The sequence below is a fragment of the Muscardinus avellanarius genome (genome assembly GCF_963383645.1).
Source record: "Muscardinus avellanarius genome assembly, chromosome: 9".
In the NCBI taxonomy this organism is placed as follows: domain Eukaryota; kingdom Metazoa; phylum Chordata; class Mammalia; order Rodentia; family Gliridae; genus Muscardinus; species Muscardinus avellanarius.
The window spans coordinates 63,721,734-63,736,893 of NC_137795.1; the positions used below are offsets into that span (position 1 = coordinate 63,721,734).

The following is a 15,160-nucleotide window of genomic DNA, read 5'->3' on the forward strand; positions in this document are numbered from 1 at the left end:
CAGTAGAACAAATTTCATACTAGGTGATTCATGTTGATAAAATCATTTTTAAATTAATTGCAATCTTTATACAGGTATATAGAACAGAAATGCTTATCTAAAAATGAAGAGTTTTTAATGGTCCTTAGATATTTGACAGCCCCTCAATCTATCTTACTCTCCCCAGTTCCTCTATCTTATCAATCCAGCCAGATGCTTTGAAGTATCTCTGCCAAGGGCTTAAGTTATAGGGATTATTATTCTCTACCCAGACTAGAATTTCATTTCTAATATTTAGGATAAGGGCTCAGGTTCTGGATATACTATGCTCTGGGTTGTGAATTTCAACTCTACTAATTGTTTATTTAGGAAGGTGACAACCTGCCTGTGCCTCAGTTTCTTAATTTATAGAGTGGTGATAATAGTAAGTACTTGATAGGATTGTTGTCAGTTTATATAAATGCTTAGAACAAGGCATATGATAATCACTCACACTTAATATCTTCCTAAGCATTGTAATAGCAGAGAGCCTCTCTCTGGTAGGATCTGTGAAGCTGATCTATGAGATAAAAACATAGGTAAAAATTTCCCCATCTGTATTTTTACTGACACTCAGGGGCTTCATGTTCTACTCATAAATTTAGTAAAAAGTTGTGTCTTGAGAATTAATAATATGGCTAACAGGAAACTGATAAATGAGATCTTCTCAGTTCTGCCATTTAACTCCCCAGAGATAATTCATGTTCTGGTGCATTTAGAATACATAAATTCAAAGCATTATCATTTAGTAACTATGTCTAAGCAAACTACTTTGGAAGGGGACTATAAGTATTAACTATTTATAGAAAAAGAAGGGATTCTTTTTTAAAAGGGAAGGCTATAGTTAACAGTTCTCTAACTTAGTTTTAAGACCCCTTTATATTCTTAAAATTTGTTGAGTACTTCAAAGAGATTTGTTTTATGGCTTATATCCATATGTACAATATTATAAATTAACACTAAAAATGTTTAGTATTCATTAATTCATTAAAATAATAATAATAAGCCAGGCATGGTGGCACACACCTGCAGTCCCAGTACTTGGGAAACTGAGACAGGAAGATTGCAGGTTCAAGGACAGCCTCAGCAAGTTAGAAGGACTCATCAACCTGGCTATATTTTATTTCAAAACAAAAAAATAAGCTGAGCGTGGTGGTGCATGATTGTAATCCCAGTACTTGGGAGGCTGAGACAGGAGGATCTGGGTTCACGGACAGCCTCAGCTACTTCGTGAGGCCCTCTGCAACTCAGTGAGACCCTGTTTCAAAATAAAGAATAAAAAATAGGGTTGGGGTAGAAAATAATAGATAAAAATAATAGAAAAAAATAGAAAATAATAGAAAAAAATAGCTTGGAGGTAGAATGCCCTTAGGTTCCAACTCCAGAACTATCAAAAAAATAAAATAAGATAAAATAGGGCTGTGGATGTAGCTTAAAAGTAGAATGCCCCTCGATTCAATCCCCTGAACTAAACAATAATAATAACAACAACAACAATCCCATTTTATATTAACATAAATAACATTTACTATGAACAAAATGTTTTTCCAAAAATTTAGTTAGAAGAGTGACAGTTGTTATATTTTTTGCAAATTGCTTTAATGTCTAGCTTAATGGAAAACAGTTTTATTCTCAGATCTGCTTCTGCATGCAGTCTATCATGATATATTGGCTTTACTGGTATATAAAAAGAAAATCAGACTTTGCACAAATATATAGATGGAAAAGAGAGAAATACGTTTAAAAATGTTCATATAATTATGAATACTCTCTGATATACATCAAAACTCAGAAAAAGTTTTTAATAGTTAATTGCAGGGTAAAATCTGGTACCAGGTCTTTTATGCATGTATGGTTTTGTAACATTGTTCATTGATCATCTGAAAAATACTGTTTTCCTAAATTTTGTATATCTTCCAACATTGACATTTGCCTATGCATAAATATAGTGAAGAATCACAATAATCTCACCACAAATCCCATCAGAAAAGTCTCATAATAAGAAGTTGCCACATTCACTATAACAAAGTTTTTTCAGAGTTCACTTTTACTTTGAAAGCCTGATTCTTATCAACTTTTTTTTTTTTTTTTTTTTTTTTTTTTTTTGTGGTGGTGGTACTGGGATTCCTGGAAGCCCTTCTACCTCTGGGCTACACACCCAGACCTATTTGTATAATTTTATTTGGAAACAGGGTCTCTTAAGCCAGCGAGGCTGGCTTCGAACCTGTGTAATCCTCCTGTCTCTGCCTCCCAAGCGCCAGGATTACAAGTGTGCACCACCACACCTGGCTCCAAATTCAACTTTTTTAAAGTCTGCCATTTACTCAAGTTTAATAATCATTGTAGTCATTTTTTCAAATAAAATAGTATTTAAAGAAAAAAGCAGATATATGTCCTTACTACTTCAACTTTTCTTTGAGCCAACCATCAGTTCCATAGACCATACTTTTTTTTTTTCTTTCTTTTCTTTTTTCAGTACTGAGAATGGAACCCAGGGGCATTCTACCTCTGAGCTACACCTCTAGCCCTATTTTTTATTCTTTATTTTGAAACAGGGTCTCACTGAGTTGCAAAGGGCCTCACTAAGTAGCTGAGGCTGTTCTCAAACCACTATCCACCTGTCTCAGCCTCCCAAATGCTGGAGTTACAAGCATGTGCTACCAGGCCCGGCTTAGACCATACATATTTTGAGAACTGCTACTCTGCAACATTCCCCTGAATGCTTCATTCATCCTCTGTGAAAATATTTTTTCTGACCTTGATTAATACAGGTAATCTTTTATGGCGAACTGAAGTGTTAAATGCCTTTTTGTTGGAATATATCAGAGTTTTGTGGAGACAGTATAGTTTTTAAATGATACTGAAAATAGAAGGGGAGATTTTTACATGCCTATGGGACAGTTAAATGAAAATAATATGTATATAATCAAGTATATAGCTAAGAAAAGATATGTGAGCTTTTAGCCATTGGCATACATTTTAAGTTAGATGTGTTCAGACCACTGAGGGAGGTTGTATCAAATGGGAAGGGGTAGAAATCTGAGAAATAATGAAATATAAGGGATCAGGAGCAAAAAGGCACCAGTGTACAGGGAGCGGGGCCGGACAGGGTGGGGTCTGGAGGGAAACACATCAAGTGTTGTGTGCATGTTTATGTCACTTGGCACCTCACTATGATGTGTAGTTACAATGCACCCATAAAATTATTTTAAAATGGACAAGAAAAGAAGAGGTAAAAAAATTCCAAGAAAAAAAATAATTTCAAGAAGCCATAGGGAAGAGAGAATTTGACAGACATTTGAGCAGTGTATGATGCTTCAAAGAAGTCAAGATAAAAAGTGAGATAAAAAGTGGTCTAGTGGTCACTGTGGTCCTGTTGAGATCCAGCCATTCAGTGAAGAGGTGATGAAAGCCAGAGTGCGGCAGGTTGAAAAGCAGATGTGATGGACTTGGAGAGAGAATGACAGATCATCATAAACTATTTTGGCAACAGTTATTGATGTAAAAGGGGAAAACGCAGAACTAAAAAGTTGTTTGGCTGGAAAGAAGTTCAAGATGGCAAAACTTGAGCATGTTTATTGTGCTCAAGGTAAAAGCTTTTAGATGAGGAGAAAGGAAACAAATAGGTTGTAGGATAATGCAGGTCCCAAAGCTGGTCAGAGGATTTGCTTATTAGTCAGTTGGGAAAAGAGGAAGGACTCCTTCAATGAAGTGAGTGGGAAGAAAGCAAACAGCTCAAATGCTGGTGGGGCCGGTGCACCTTTACGAGAGGACAGCCTGGGACTCTTTCCTGTGACGTGCCACGGAGAGGGTGTGAAGGTGGGAGAAGAGAGAGCAGACCCGGTGAGGTCTCAAGAAGGTTGATTATTTCTTTCCTACTAAATATGATGGAATTAAAAAGCTGGGAGCCGTAGGAAAAAGATACAGTCAATGGAATGATCAAACTGTTGATAGCTAGAGAGTTATGATTTAATTGTCCTGTTTTCTATTTATTTTCTCTAGGTTTAAGTGTTAAACCCACTAGTCCAGACTTCAGAAATTTGTTTTTTTTTATTTTCTACAGGAAATATTAAAGAATAGCAGCAATAACTCTTTGTTAACATTTGTGAATTCTTCCTCAGTATTAGGCAACGAAGATATTTCACATTTATAACCTGCGTGACAGCCCTGGAAAGTGTATATTATTATCTACATTTTATATATGGTGAAACTGAGGCTTGGAACAGTTACTAAATTGCTTGAGGTCATCAAGCTAAGACGTAGATTTTCAAATACAAAATCCTGGTCCCTTGGACTGGATTACTGCCACTCTAAAGGATACCTTTTCCTTACTAGGCTATACCTAGAGCAGGACAAAGGATTTATTATAATATTTATCAAAATGAGATATATGGAGAAACCCTTTTCTTTAAAAAATGTTATGTTCTAGTGTACCACAAAATATCTTTAATTTTGTGCCCCCTATTATCTAAAGATAGAATTGAGAATTAACTATTGCCTTTCTAAGCCACTCATTTCTGAAATTTTTAATGTTAAATAAGTGTTTTAAATTTTTAGACAAGAAAGCGAAATAGAAACATACATTCAAATGTATTTGTACATATATCTATATATATATATATATATAAACATATACACACATATAAAAAGAATAGCTAAACAGGTCCTAAGTATTACAGTTAATATTTCACACTTTGTTAGGGTGTGTGTGTGTGTGTGTGTGTGTATGTGTTGCACTGTGCCCTGGGGATTAAACCCCAGGGCCTAATGTGTGTGTAGGCAGTACACACTGCACCACTGAACAATACCTCCAGCCCTTGTTGGCATTATCTTAATTATACTTTAACAGAAAATTCAGCATAAAAAAAAATAGAATGTACAAATAAGTTATAGCCTTTCCCTTTTTCTATCAATTTCTCACCTTAATAGATTTTTGAATCTGAAAATTCAAGAAGGTGAAGCTCACAACATTTTCTGCCCTGCATATGATTGCTTTCAACTTGTGCCTGTGGATATCATAGAAAGTGTAGTCTCTAAGGAGATGGACAAACGATACCTACAATTTGACATTAAGGTATGCTGTTAATTGGGTGTCTGAGTTCCATACTTTTAATTTTGTTAAGTTTTTATAACAGATGTTACTTGTGTTTGTTTTATTCTTGGAAACATAATCTAATGGTCTTAGAAAAATTACACAAAGGAACGATATCATTAAATTTTTTAACCAAAGCATTATTTAATAATGAGAATAGAAAGAAAAGTGAAAGGTTAACATAGAGGTTGAAAAAAATTATATTGTTCAGAACTGTTTACTCATTTGCCTGTTAGACCTTTATGATTCATCGATCAAGATAATGTTCAAAGTAGATGATACCTAAAAGTTTCCAAAATATTTTATACTACTAAAAACAAGCATTTAAAAATAAAAATATTTAACTTTGAAATTTAACTTTAGAAATCTTTATTCCATCTAATAGTTTCATATAACAAATTATAATGTTTTTTTGAGTTTTTTCTCTATTCTTTATTTTCATTCAAGACTTATTTAGAAGCATATGCTAGTTATTGTCATTTTTGAGTATATGTTTTAAAGTTATATTTTAATGGCTGTGTGCAGATTTTTTTTAGTCTGAGCCATAATATATACTTTTAAAGTAGAAGCTCTGCTTCTTTAACAAAGGAAATATTAATTCTCATGTTATTATTGAGGTGCTACTTAACTGTTTTAGCTGGGTGTTGTGGCACACACTTGTAATCTTGGAAGGATGAGACAGGAGGATCTGGTTTCACTTAGTGAGGTCCTCTGCAACTTTGTGAGACTCTGTTTCAAAATAAAGAATAAAAAATTGGGCTGGAGGTGTAGCTCAGAGGTAAAATGCCCCTGGGTTCGAGCTGGGCATGGTGGCGCACACTTGTAATCCCAGCATTTGTGGGGTGTCTAGACAGGAGGATCCTGGTTTGCAGATAGCCTCAGCTACTTAGTGAGGCCCTTTGCAACTCATTGAGACCCTGTTTCAAAATAAAGAATAAAAAAATAGGGCTGAGGGTGTAGCCCCTGGTTCCATTCCCAGTACTGCAAAAATAAATAAATAAAGAATGCCCCTGGGTTCAATCCCCAGCACAATAAATAAACAAACAAACAAACTGTTTTAATACACCTAATAATTATATATAAGATTCTATTTCACTTGTAAGTTTTTACCTGGTCTTTAAAGAAAATAAGTTATAAAATTGTATCATTACTAGAGTAATCATCACTTTTTCCCTTCTTAGATTTTTCAGTACTTGGCAATATTGTTTTATGTTTGGGTTTGTTTTTTTTTTAGCTTTAAATTACTGTTAAAGAACTGGGTGTGGGGGTGCCCACTTGTAATCCCAGTACTTAGGAGGCTGAGACAGGAGGATCACAGGTTCACAGCCAGCCTCAGCTACTTAGTGAGGCCCTCCACAACTTATTGAGATCGTGTTTCAAAATAAAAGATAAAAAATAAGCCTGGGCGTGGTGGCACAGGATTGTCATCCCAGCATTCGGGAGGCTGAGACAGGAGGATCTCGGTTTGCAGACAGCCTCAGCTACTTAGGCCCTCCACAACTCAGTGAGACCCTGTTTCAAAATAAAGATTAAAAAAAAATAAAAGGCTGGGGGGTGTTGCTTGAAGGTAGAATGCCCCTGGGTCACATCCCCAGTACTGCAAAAATAATAATAATAATAATAATAATAATAATAATAATAATAATAATAATAATAACAACAACAACAACAACAATAATAATAACAATAATAATAAGGCTGTGGGTGTAGAATGCCCCTGGGTTCTATCCCCAGTTCCACCAAAATAAATAAATGAATAAAATTACTGTGGAAGTTTAGTGTGTGTGTGTGTGTGTGTGTGTGTGTGTGTGTGTGTGTGTGTGTGTGTGTTTTACTGGGGTGGCACCCATGGGCTTTTCTGCATCCGGGCTATATTCCAGACCTATTTTTTACACTTTATTTGGAAACAGGGTCTCAATAAGTTGCTGAGAGCCTCACTAAGTAGCTGAGGCTGGCTTAGAACCTGTGCGATCCTCCTGTCTCAGCCTCCCAAGCGCTGGGATTACAAGTGTGTGCATGACACCTGGCTGGAAGTACACTATTTAGAACTTAGAGTTAAAATATTTTCTCTTGCTTTTTGTTGTCACTGTTTAAACAGGCCTTTGTTGAAAATAATCCTGCCATTAAATGGTGTCCTACTGCAGGCTGTGAAAGAGCAGTCAGACTAACAAAACAAGGGTCAAATACATCTGGATCAGATACACTCAGTTTTCCATTGCTGAGAGCTCCTGCTGTGGATTGTGGAAAAGGACACCTCTTCTGCTGGTTAGTATAAAACAAGTTGGATCAACCTTATCACCTTTATAACAGTTTTATAGAGACTCTCTACCTTGAATCAGGTCTTTAAAATGTAGTATAATTGATATTCTTATTAATTTAAAACATGTAGCCAATCATGGTGGCACGCGCTTGTAATCCCAGCATTTGGGAGGCAGAGACTGAAGGATCACAGTTTGTGGACAGCCTCAGCTACTTAGCAAGGCCCTTTGCAAGTCCTTAAGACCCTGTTTCAAAAATAAAAAGACTAAAAACTAGGGCTGGGAGTGTGGCTTGGAGGTAAAATGCCCCTGGGTTCCATCCCCAGTACCACACACACAAAAAAAATAAATAGTACTAGTTGGTATATATCATGTGCTTCATGTATGCCAGATGCTATGCCAAGTCTCTGAATATGTAACTCTTCAAGCGATCCTCTGAGTTGAATGCTGTTATTATGCCCATTTTACAGATACAGAAATTTAGGCACAGAAACATTTCCCAAGATTATACAGCTAGGAAATGATAAAGGAGATTTTAGTTCAGCTCTGTTTGATTCCAAAGCCCATGTATTTAAACTATAATAACCTAATTGCTGGCCATAAATTAGAAAATGTTTACAGCTTAACTTCTCATCCCAGAAGCCTTTAGATGTGATTCTTAATCAGGGCCGTCCAGAATTACCAAGGAATCTTTTTCACATTTTTATCCTATGCACCCAAATTATTTAGTAGGGTTTGAATGGGGTTCAAAAAGGTAAACTCTGGTGATTCTAATGCAAGGTTTTAGTTAGGAACCAATGACTATGGACCTTTATTTCTTTTGTCTTGTTTCATGAAAAGGAGGAAGTTATGATAATAATGGAAAGTGTATGTAGCTTCATAAAAGCTCATTTTACTCTATTTGTCATCTGTCCGAATTCTGTTTTGTTTTTTGTTTTTGTTTGAAGTACTGGGAATTGAACCCAGGGGAATTCTTTCCCCGAGCCACACCACCAGCCCTATTTTTTATTCTTTTATTTAGAAACAGAATAAGTATCTGAGGCTGGCTGCGAACCTGCAATCCTCCTGTCTCAGCCTCCCAAGCACTGGGATTACAAGCATGCGCCACCACGCCAAGCCACATTCTGCTTTTTCAGAGTTGATCCAACTAATTATTTTGTTTTACTTAATAAATAGAAAAGTAAATAGTATTTATTCTGCTTTTTGCTCATTTTCAGAATTATCCCATATACACGGATATAAAACTTTGGATGGATATAACCCTCTAGTCTTCTGTACATATCAGAAACCAAAATCCAATCATAGTCCCACTCAGTAGTAAAAAGGTATAGTTATGGAACTGTCTCTACTCTGACAGGTTTATTTCTTACCCTTACCATCATTATAAGCTAAAAATATTTGTTGAACTGTTAGACAGTATATAATAACAAGCTCTAGGTCAGGAGTCAGCAAGCAAACTACATCCATACCTGTCTTTGAAAATGAAATTTTGTAGGAACAAAACCATGCCCTTTTATGCTAGTTTATTTTATATATTATCTGTCTTCTTTGGGTTCTATAACAGAAGTGAGGGTGCGACAAAGACTGGACAGCCAGCAAAACTCAAAATATTTACTATTTACCTGTTTACAGAAAAATTTTGCTGACCCCTGCACCAAATGCTTTCATATAGTTATTAATAAAAACTATGCCAAGTGTGCTGTGGCACATACCAGTACTCTCAGTACTTGTGAGGCTGAGATAGGAGAATCACAGGCTCGAAGCTACCAAATGTTAACTTAATGAGACCCTGTTCCAAAAATAAAATAAATAGCTCAAAGAAAGAATACCCCTGAGTTCAGTGCCTCCAAGACCCCCCACACACACACAACTGTTTACTACTTTCCCGGCTAAATCAGACTGAGCAAGTAAAACAGCAACACAGTACTGAACAATAGGTTATATCCACATGTCTTTAAGTTTTCAAAACATTTGAAAGAATAAACTTGAATCTTTATATTATAGTAATAAAATATTTTTTCTACTGAGTCTACAAGTGTGGGATTTCTTGAGAAATATAAATCCCAATGTCTTCAGGCACCCTTTGTCTGCATCCTGTACATCTAGAATGGTACAAGTTTTTTACCGTCATTGGGAAAAGTGAGAAAAATTACGACATAAATCATTTTCTGAGTTGTGTGGTTAACAGAGGAATTCTGGTTGACAAAGGTTTTAGATGATTACTTGGAGATGTTACAAATAAGGAAACAAAATTTATCAAAATGTCTAAAAGATAAATTTTAAAAAAACATTTGTTCAGATCAGAGAAAAAGTTTGGAAAGGAAAAGAAAACCAGTGATTAGCATTGTCTTAAACTGTATGGCTTCTGTGATCTTCAACTAGTTTTGGTTTCAAATAGTTTTAGCTTTTACTTTTTCATCTTCTCCATTTTCTTTGTTTTCTCCAAATAGTAAGTTTGGTTTGACTCAAGTACATCTACTAGAATAAATCATACTGTTAAAAGTGTGTGTGTGTGTGTGTGTGTGTGTGTGTGTGTGTGTGTGTGTGTACGTACATACATAGATGATGCTATAAACTGTGTATTTCTTCACCAACATTTGGAAAAATGTATCTGCTTACTCTTTTGTACACTAAATTATCAGGCAGTTATACTCAAAATATAGTGGAGACTGTTTGCCAAAATCTTAGGCCTTGCTTTGATTTTCATCCCAGGTTAAAAGATCTGAGATTGAGCACATGAACTCAGGTCACATTTGGCAATTATTTACTCTTTCTCCTATTTATAAGGGTAGTAGAGAACTTAGAAAATAGAATTATTAAGCCAAGTGTGGTAGCACACGCTTGTAATCCCAGCGCTTGGGAGGCTGAGACAGCAGGATTACACAGGTTTGAAGCCAGCCTCAGCTACTTAGTGAGGCTCTCAGCAACTTAGTGAGACCCTGTTCCCAAATAAAGTATTAAATAGGTCTGGAAGTATAGCCCAGAGGTAGAAAAGCCCCTGGGTACTACCCCTAGCACCACAAAAAAATAAATAAATAAAAAGGAAAATAGAATCATTTTCCGGACATAACACCTGAGGGAAGGAGAAGAAAGAATCTTGCATGAGGACTTCCAGGAAGATGGCGACCGAGAAAAGCGGGGCTTAAAAGCCTCGCTAACAACAAATCTCCATTACCACAAAATCAGCGCCTTTCATAGCCAGAAAACACCATCACCAGTGAAACAAAAAATCACCAGGCTCCAGAGAGAAAGCGGACTGAGAACAGAGCCACAGAGGAGATACACCGGCCTCGCGCCCGAGGACGCGGCAGACGCGGCAGCAGCGCCATACTGCCGGAGGCGCCGGCGAATTCACGGGATGGCTACAGCAAGCCGAGGTGAGCCACTGCGGAACAGCTAGGTGGGAATTCTCTGCGCAGAGAGCATCTAAAGCTCCCAGTGGCCGAGCTCAGCACACGCTGCAGGGATTCAGAGTAGAAATCAAAATCAAGAAGAAAAACGCCAGCCCCATAGCCGAGGGCGTAGCAGTGGCGCCATATTGCCACCGGCGGCAGCAGCAGCGAATTCAGCGAGGCCAGTACAGCTACATCTGCGTACTCAAGAACAGTGATTCAAATTGTGGGCCACAGAGGAGAAATCCCAGTACTGTACTCCCTGGGACTTGACCCAGTGGGGGAGTGGCGGTGGCAGAGATATCACACCATAGGAGAATGTGCAACCTGGCACCCCCCACAGTCTAAAGCAGCCTCTATCGACTCTCTGGGTCGGAGACTCTGTGATAAAACCCAGTAAAGGAGTAGTGGGGTCCGAGATACTACTGACTTGAGATCCAGAACACCTTAAGGGAAGTCATAGTGACCCAAGGGAAGAACCCAGAGAAGGCACAAACATCGGAAATCATGGGAAAGAGGAATAATACTGGAGCAATTAATGCCCACAACCCCACAACATCAGAACCCGATAAAACAGAAAATCAGAGATTTCTAGAAGATCAAATCAGGAAAATAACTGTAGAAATAATAGAGGTGCTTCGAAAAGAACTCAGAGAGAGCCAAAAAGAGATAAAGGATGCAATTAATGAAGTAAAGGCCTCAATTCAAAGCACAAACAACCGATTAGAACACATGGAGAACAGAATCTCGCTCTTAGAAGATGAGCAATCCAAAAATGAACTCATAGTTTCTAATCTAGAAAAAAATATCCAACAGCAGGAATCTGATATTGAAGAAATATGGGCCCATTTTAAGAGAGCTAACCTAAGAATAATTGGAATAGAGGAGGGAAAAGAAAGTGAAACCAAAGGGATCAACAATCTCTTCAAAGAAGTAATAGCAGAAAATTTTCCAAACATAGAGCAAGAGGTTGATACAAAGGTCCAGGAAACGTATATAACTCCCTTTAGACAGGATCGGAGAAGAGGATCCCCACGCCACATAATTGTCAAAATGACCAATGTGGAAGCCAAGCAGAGAATCTTAAAGGCAACAAAAACAAAGGTCCAAGTGACATTCAGAGGCAAACCAATTAGAATCACTCCAGACTTCCCAAACCAAGTCATGAGAGCCAGAAGGGCTTGGAGTAACATATTCCAAACTCTGAAAGAAAGCAACTTCCAGCCAAAAATTTCCTACCCAGCAAAACTTTCTATCAAATTAGATGGAAAAATAAGAAGCTTCCATGACAAACAGAAACTGAAGGAATTTATGTCTTCAAAACCAGCACTAGAGAAAATACTCAAAGAGATTAACTACAAAGAAGAAATAGGTAACACACACCAGAACCAGAGAAACAAGAGTTTTTATCCAACAGACAATTAAGATTGGTTATCTGTGGAGATTCATTATTTATGTTAGTCTTTTACCTATCTCTAAATGGTATTGTTTGCCTTTATTGTTGTTAATTTTTAGGATTTCTAGTTGGAATATTAATATACCTTCAGATATAGCAATTGGAAATATTTTATCCCATTCTATTAGTAACTGTTAACTCTGTTTACATTGTCTTTGGATATACAATTTTTTTTTTTTATTTTTTAGGGAGTCTGTATACTCCTCTGTTGCCTGTGCCATTGAAATCATAACCAAGAAATCACTGCCAATTTCAATGTTGTGAGGTTTTATGACCCAGATTTTCTCCTAAAAGTTTATAGTCTTAAGATATATATTTAGGTCTATTATCTATTTTGAGTTAATATTTGTATATGGGATTAGGTAAGGGTCCAATTTTATTCTTTTCCATGTAATTATTATTTTTTAACAATATTTAGTTAAAAGATTATCATTTCTACCACCAAATGTTCGTGGAAACCTTGTCAAAAATAACTTGACAATATAGGGAAGAATTTAGCTCTAGGCTTTTATTTAACTCCAATGGTTTATATATCTGCCTTTAGAATAGTACTACACTGTTTCAATTATTGTAGCTTTATATGGTTTGAAATCAGAAAATATATATCTTTTAGCTTTGTTCTTTTTCAAGATCGTTTTGGGTACCTAGACTCCATATTCCATATTTGGATAGATTTTTTTCTGAAAAATAAATATATAAATATATGATAGTTTCACCTAAAAAATAGAAAAAAAATATTCTCTGGTAAGAAAGAAAGCAAAAAGAAATATTGAAATGTTATCTTTAAGTCATCAAAAGCTTGGTATCAGACAAATGAAACTGTTATGTGAGATTATCATTTTTAATTTTAGATAAATTGCCATAATACTAGATGTCAACTAAGCCAAGCATGGGAGGGAGGGATAGGGAGAGAATGGGGTGGGGATTGGGTGGGGGCTGACTGGGAAAAGTGTGCATGTATGTCTACAAAAGTATGTATCCTACTATGATGTATGAATACAGTGCACCAATAAAAAAAAAGGAAAAAAAAAAGAATCTTGCATGAAATAAAATTAGGTTTTACGAAGGACAAACTCAGATTTAAGTTCTTCAAGTTAATCTTGTTGCCTATCCGTTTTGATATAAAGCTATAGTATTGTGAGATAGATTCTCTAAAATTTGTATATTGCCTTCTTCACTTCACTCAGCATTAATTTTTAAATCCCTGTTTTTGCATTCTTAGCCTCTCTTATTCATATAAGAACTATCGCTATAATCAGAAATTTTAAATAGCAATGGTCACATGTTTTCTAAAGCCTTTTATCTCTTGTTTCAATGATAATCAAAAACTCCTGCAAAGCCGGGCGTGGTGGTACATGCTTGTAATCCCAGGACTTGGGAGGCTGAGACAGGAGGATCATGGTTCATGGACAACCTCAGCTACTTAGGCCCTCCACAACTTAATTTCAAAATAAAGAATAAAAATAGGGCAGGGGTGTAGCTCGGAGGTCAAATGCCTCTGGGTTCCATCCCCAGACCTGCAAAAACAAAACAAAACAACCTGCAAAAGGAAGCTCTTACAAGAGAGATCTCTACAAGATAAAGGCATGTGATTCTGGTTTGAGTCCCTTCCCACCGCCCCCCCCCAAAAAAAAAACCTCAGAGATTATTTTCTCAAGATGATTACAAAGACCACAAAATATCAATATTTTTTTCTATTTAAGAACTACACATGACGTCAGGCGTGGTGGTGCATGCTTGTAATCCCCATGCTTGGGAGGCTGAGACAGGAGGATCGCACAAGTTCGAAGCCAGCCTCAGCTACTTAGTGAGGCTCTCAGCAACTTAGTGAGACCCTGTTTCCAAATAAAAATATAAAATATGTCTGGTAGTATAGCCCAGAGGTAGAAGACCTCTGGGTTCAACCCCCAGTAGCACCAAAAAAAAAAAAAAAAAAAGAACTACATATGACAGAATCAGTTGAGCTCAAGAGATGTCTACCTGGATATAACTGCTAACTTTTATGATTGGAATTTTTCTAATATGGGCAAAATTATCTTCAGATGGTAATTCAAAACCTGGATGGAAGCCAGGCGTGATGGCACATGTCTGTAATCCCAGTACTTGGAAGGCTGAGAAAGGATCACAGGTTTGAGAACAGCCTCAGCAAATAGTGAGACTCTTATAAACCTAGCGAGACCCTTTCAAAATAAAAATAAAATTGGGCTGGGATTGTAGCTTATAGGTAGAATGCCCCTGGATTCAATCCCCAGTATAAAACACACAACACGCACATGCACACACACACACACACACACGTGCGCGCGCACACACACACACGCACGCGCGCGCGCACACACCACCCCCCCATGGACTTTGACTTGAGCCAGTGACCTTTTCTCCCATTTTTCTTTGTAATAAGTAGAATATGCTACTGTATAACTTTTCTGCCCTCTGCACTAGCACAAAGTCTCTCTTTTCTTAGGCAACAAAGATTTGTTGTCAGAAATATTTCTTTGTCACCAAAATCCTGATCGGACAAGAGAAAAGCTCAAATTTAACCTGATATAGTGGTTATTTCTTTCCTATCTTGCTTTAGAATGTCCTCTCGTCTTTTATTTTAACCACCACTGTCTCTTTAGAAACTGAAAATTACATGTAATTACTTTTCTAAGCCCATAGACAATTAAACATGTTTTAGACTTATTCGGTCAAACTGACTGACAGGAATATTCTAAATAATAATATGGTAGGATTCTGGAGCACTTATATACTGAAACAATGCAAAGAAGTCTTCAAAATAGTGTCACTACTACCAACAAGCAAATTTAAACCTTTCAGAGAGGCTTGAATCATAGTAATGCACAAATTAAGAAACCACAGTATCAGGTTTTGGCACATTTACATTTCCAGCGAATCAGTGAAATGTGCAGACTTGTCAAGTATTCAGAGTGTACTCTGAAAG

At 36.8% G+C, this 15,160-nt stretch overlaps 1 protein-coding gene across 2 annotated transcripts in view; it reads left to right on the plus strand.

Annotated features, from left to right (window-relative positions):
• The window catches only part of ANKIB1 (ankyrin repeat and IBR domain containing 1), a gene marked incomplete at both ends in the record, with an annotated part of 149,718 nt that overhangs the window by 104,332 nt on the left and 30,226 nt on the right, over nucleotides 1-15,160 (plus strand). For both annotated transcript variants that reach the window (XM_080701377.1, XM_080701378.1), the window contains 2 exons: nucleotides 4,948-5,092; nucleotides 7,209-7,375. In XM_080701377.1, the coding sequence (XP_080557503.1) occupies nucleotides 4,948-5,092; nucleotides 7,209-7,375 (312 nt within the window). The remainder of the gene's footprint in view (nucleotides 1-4,947; nucleotides 5,093-7,208; nucleotides 7,376-15,160) is intronic.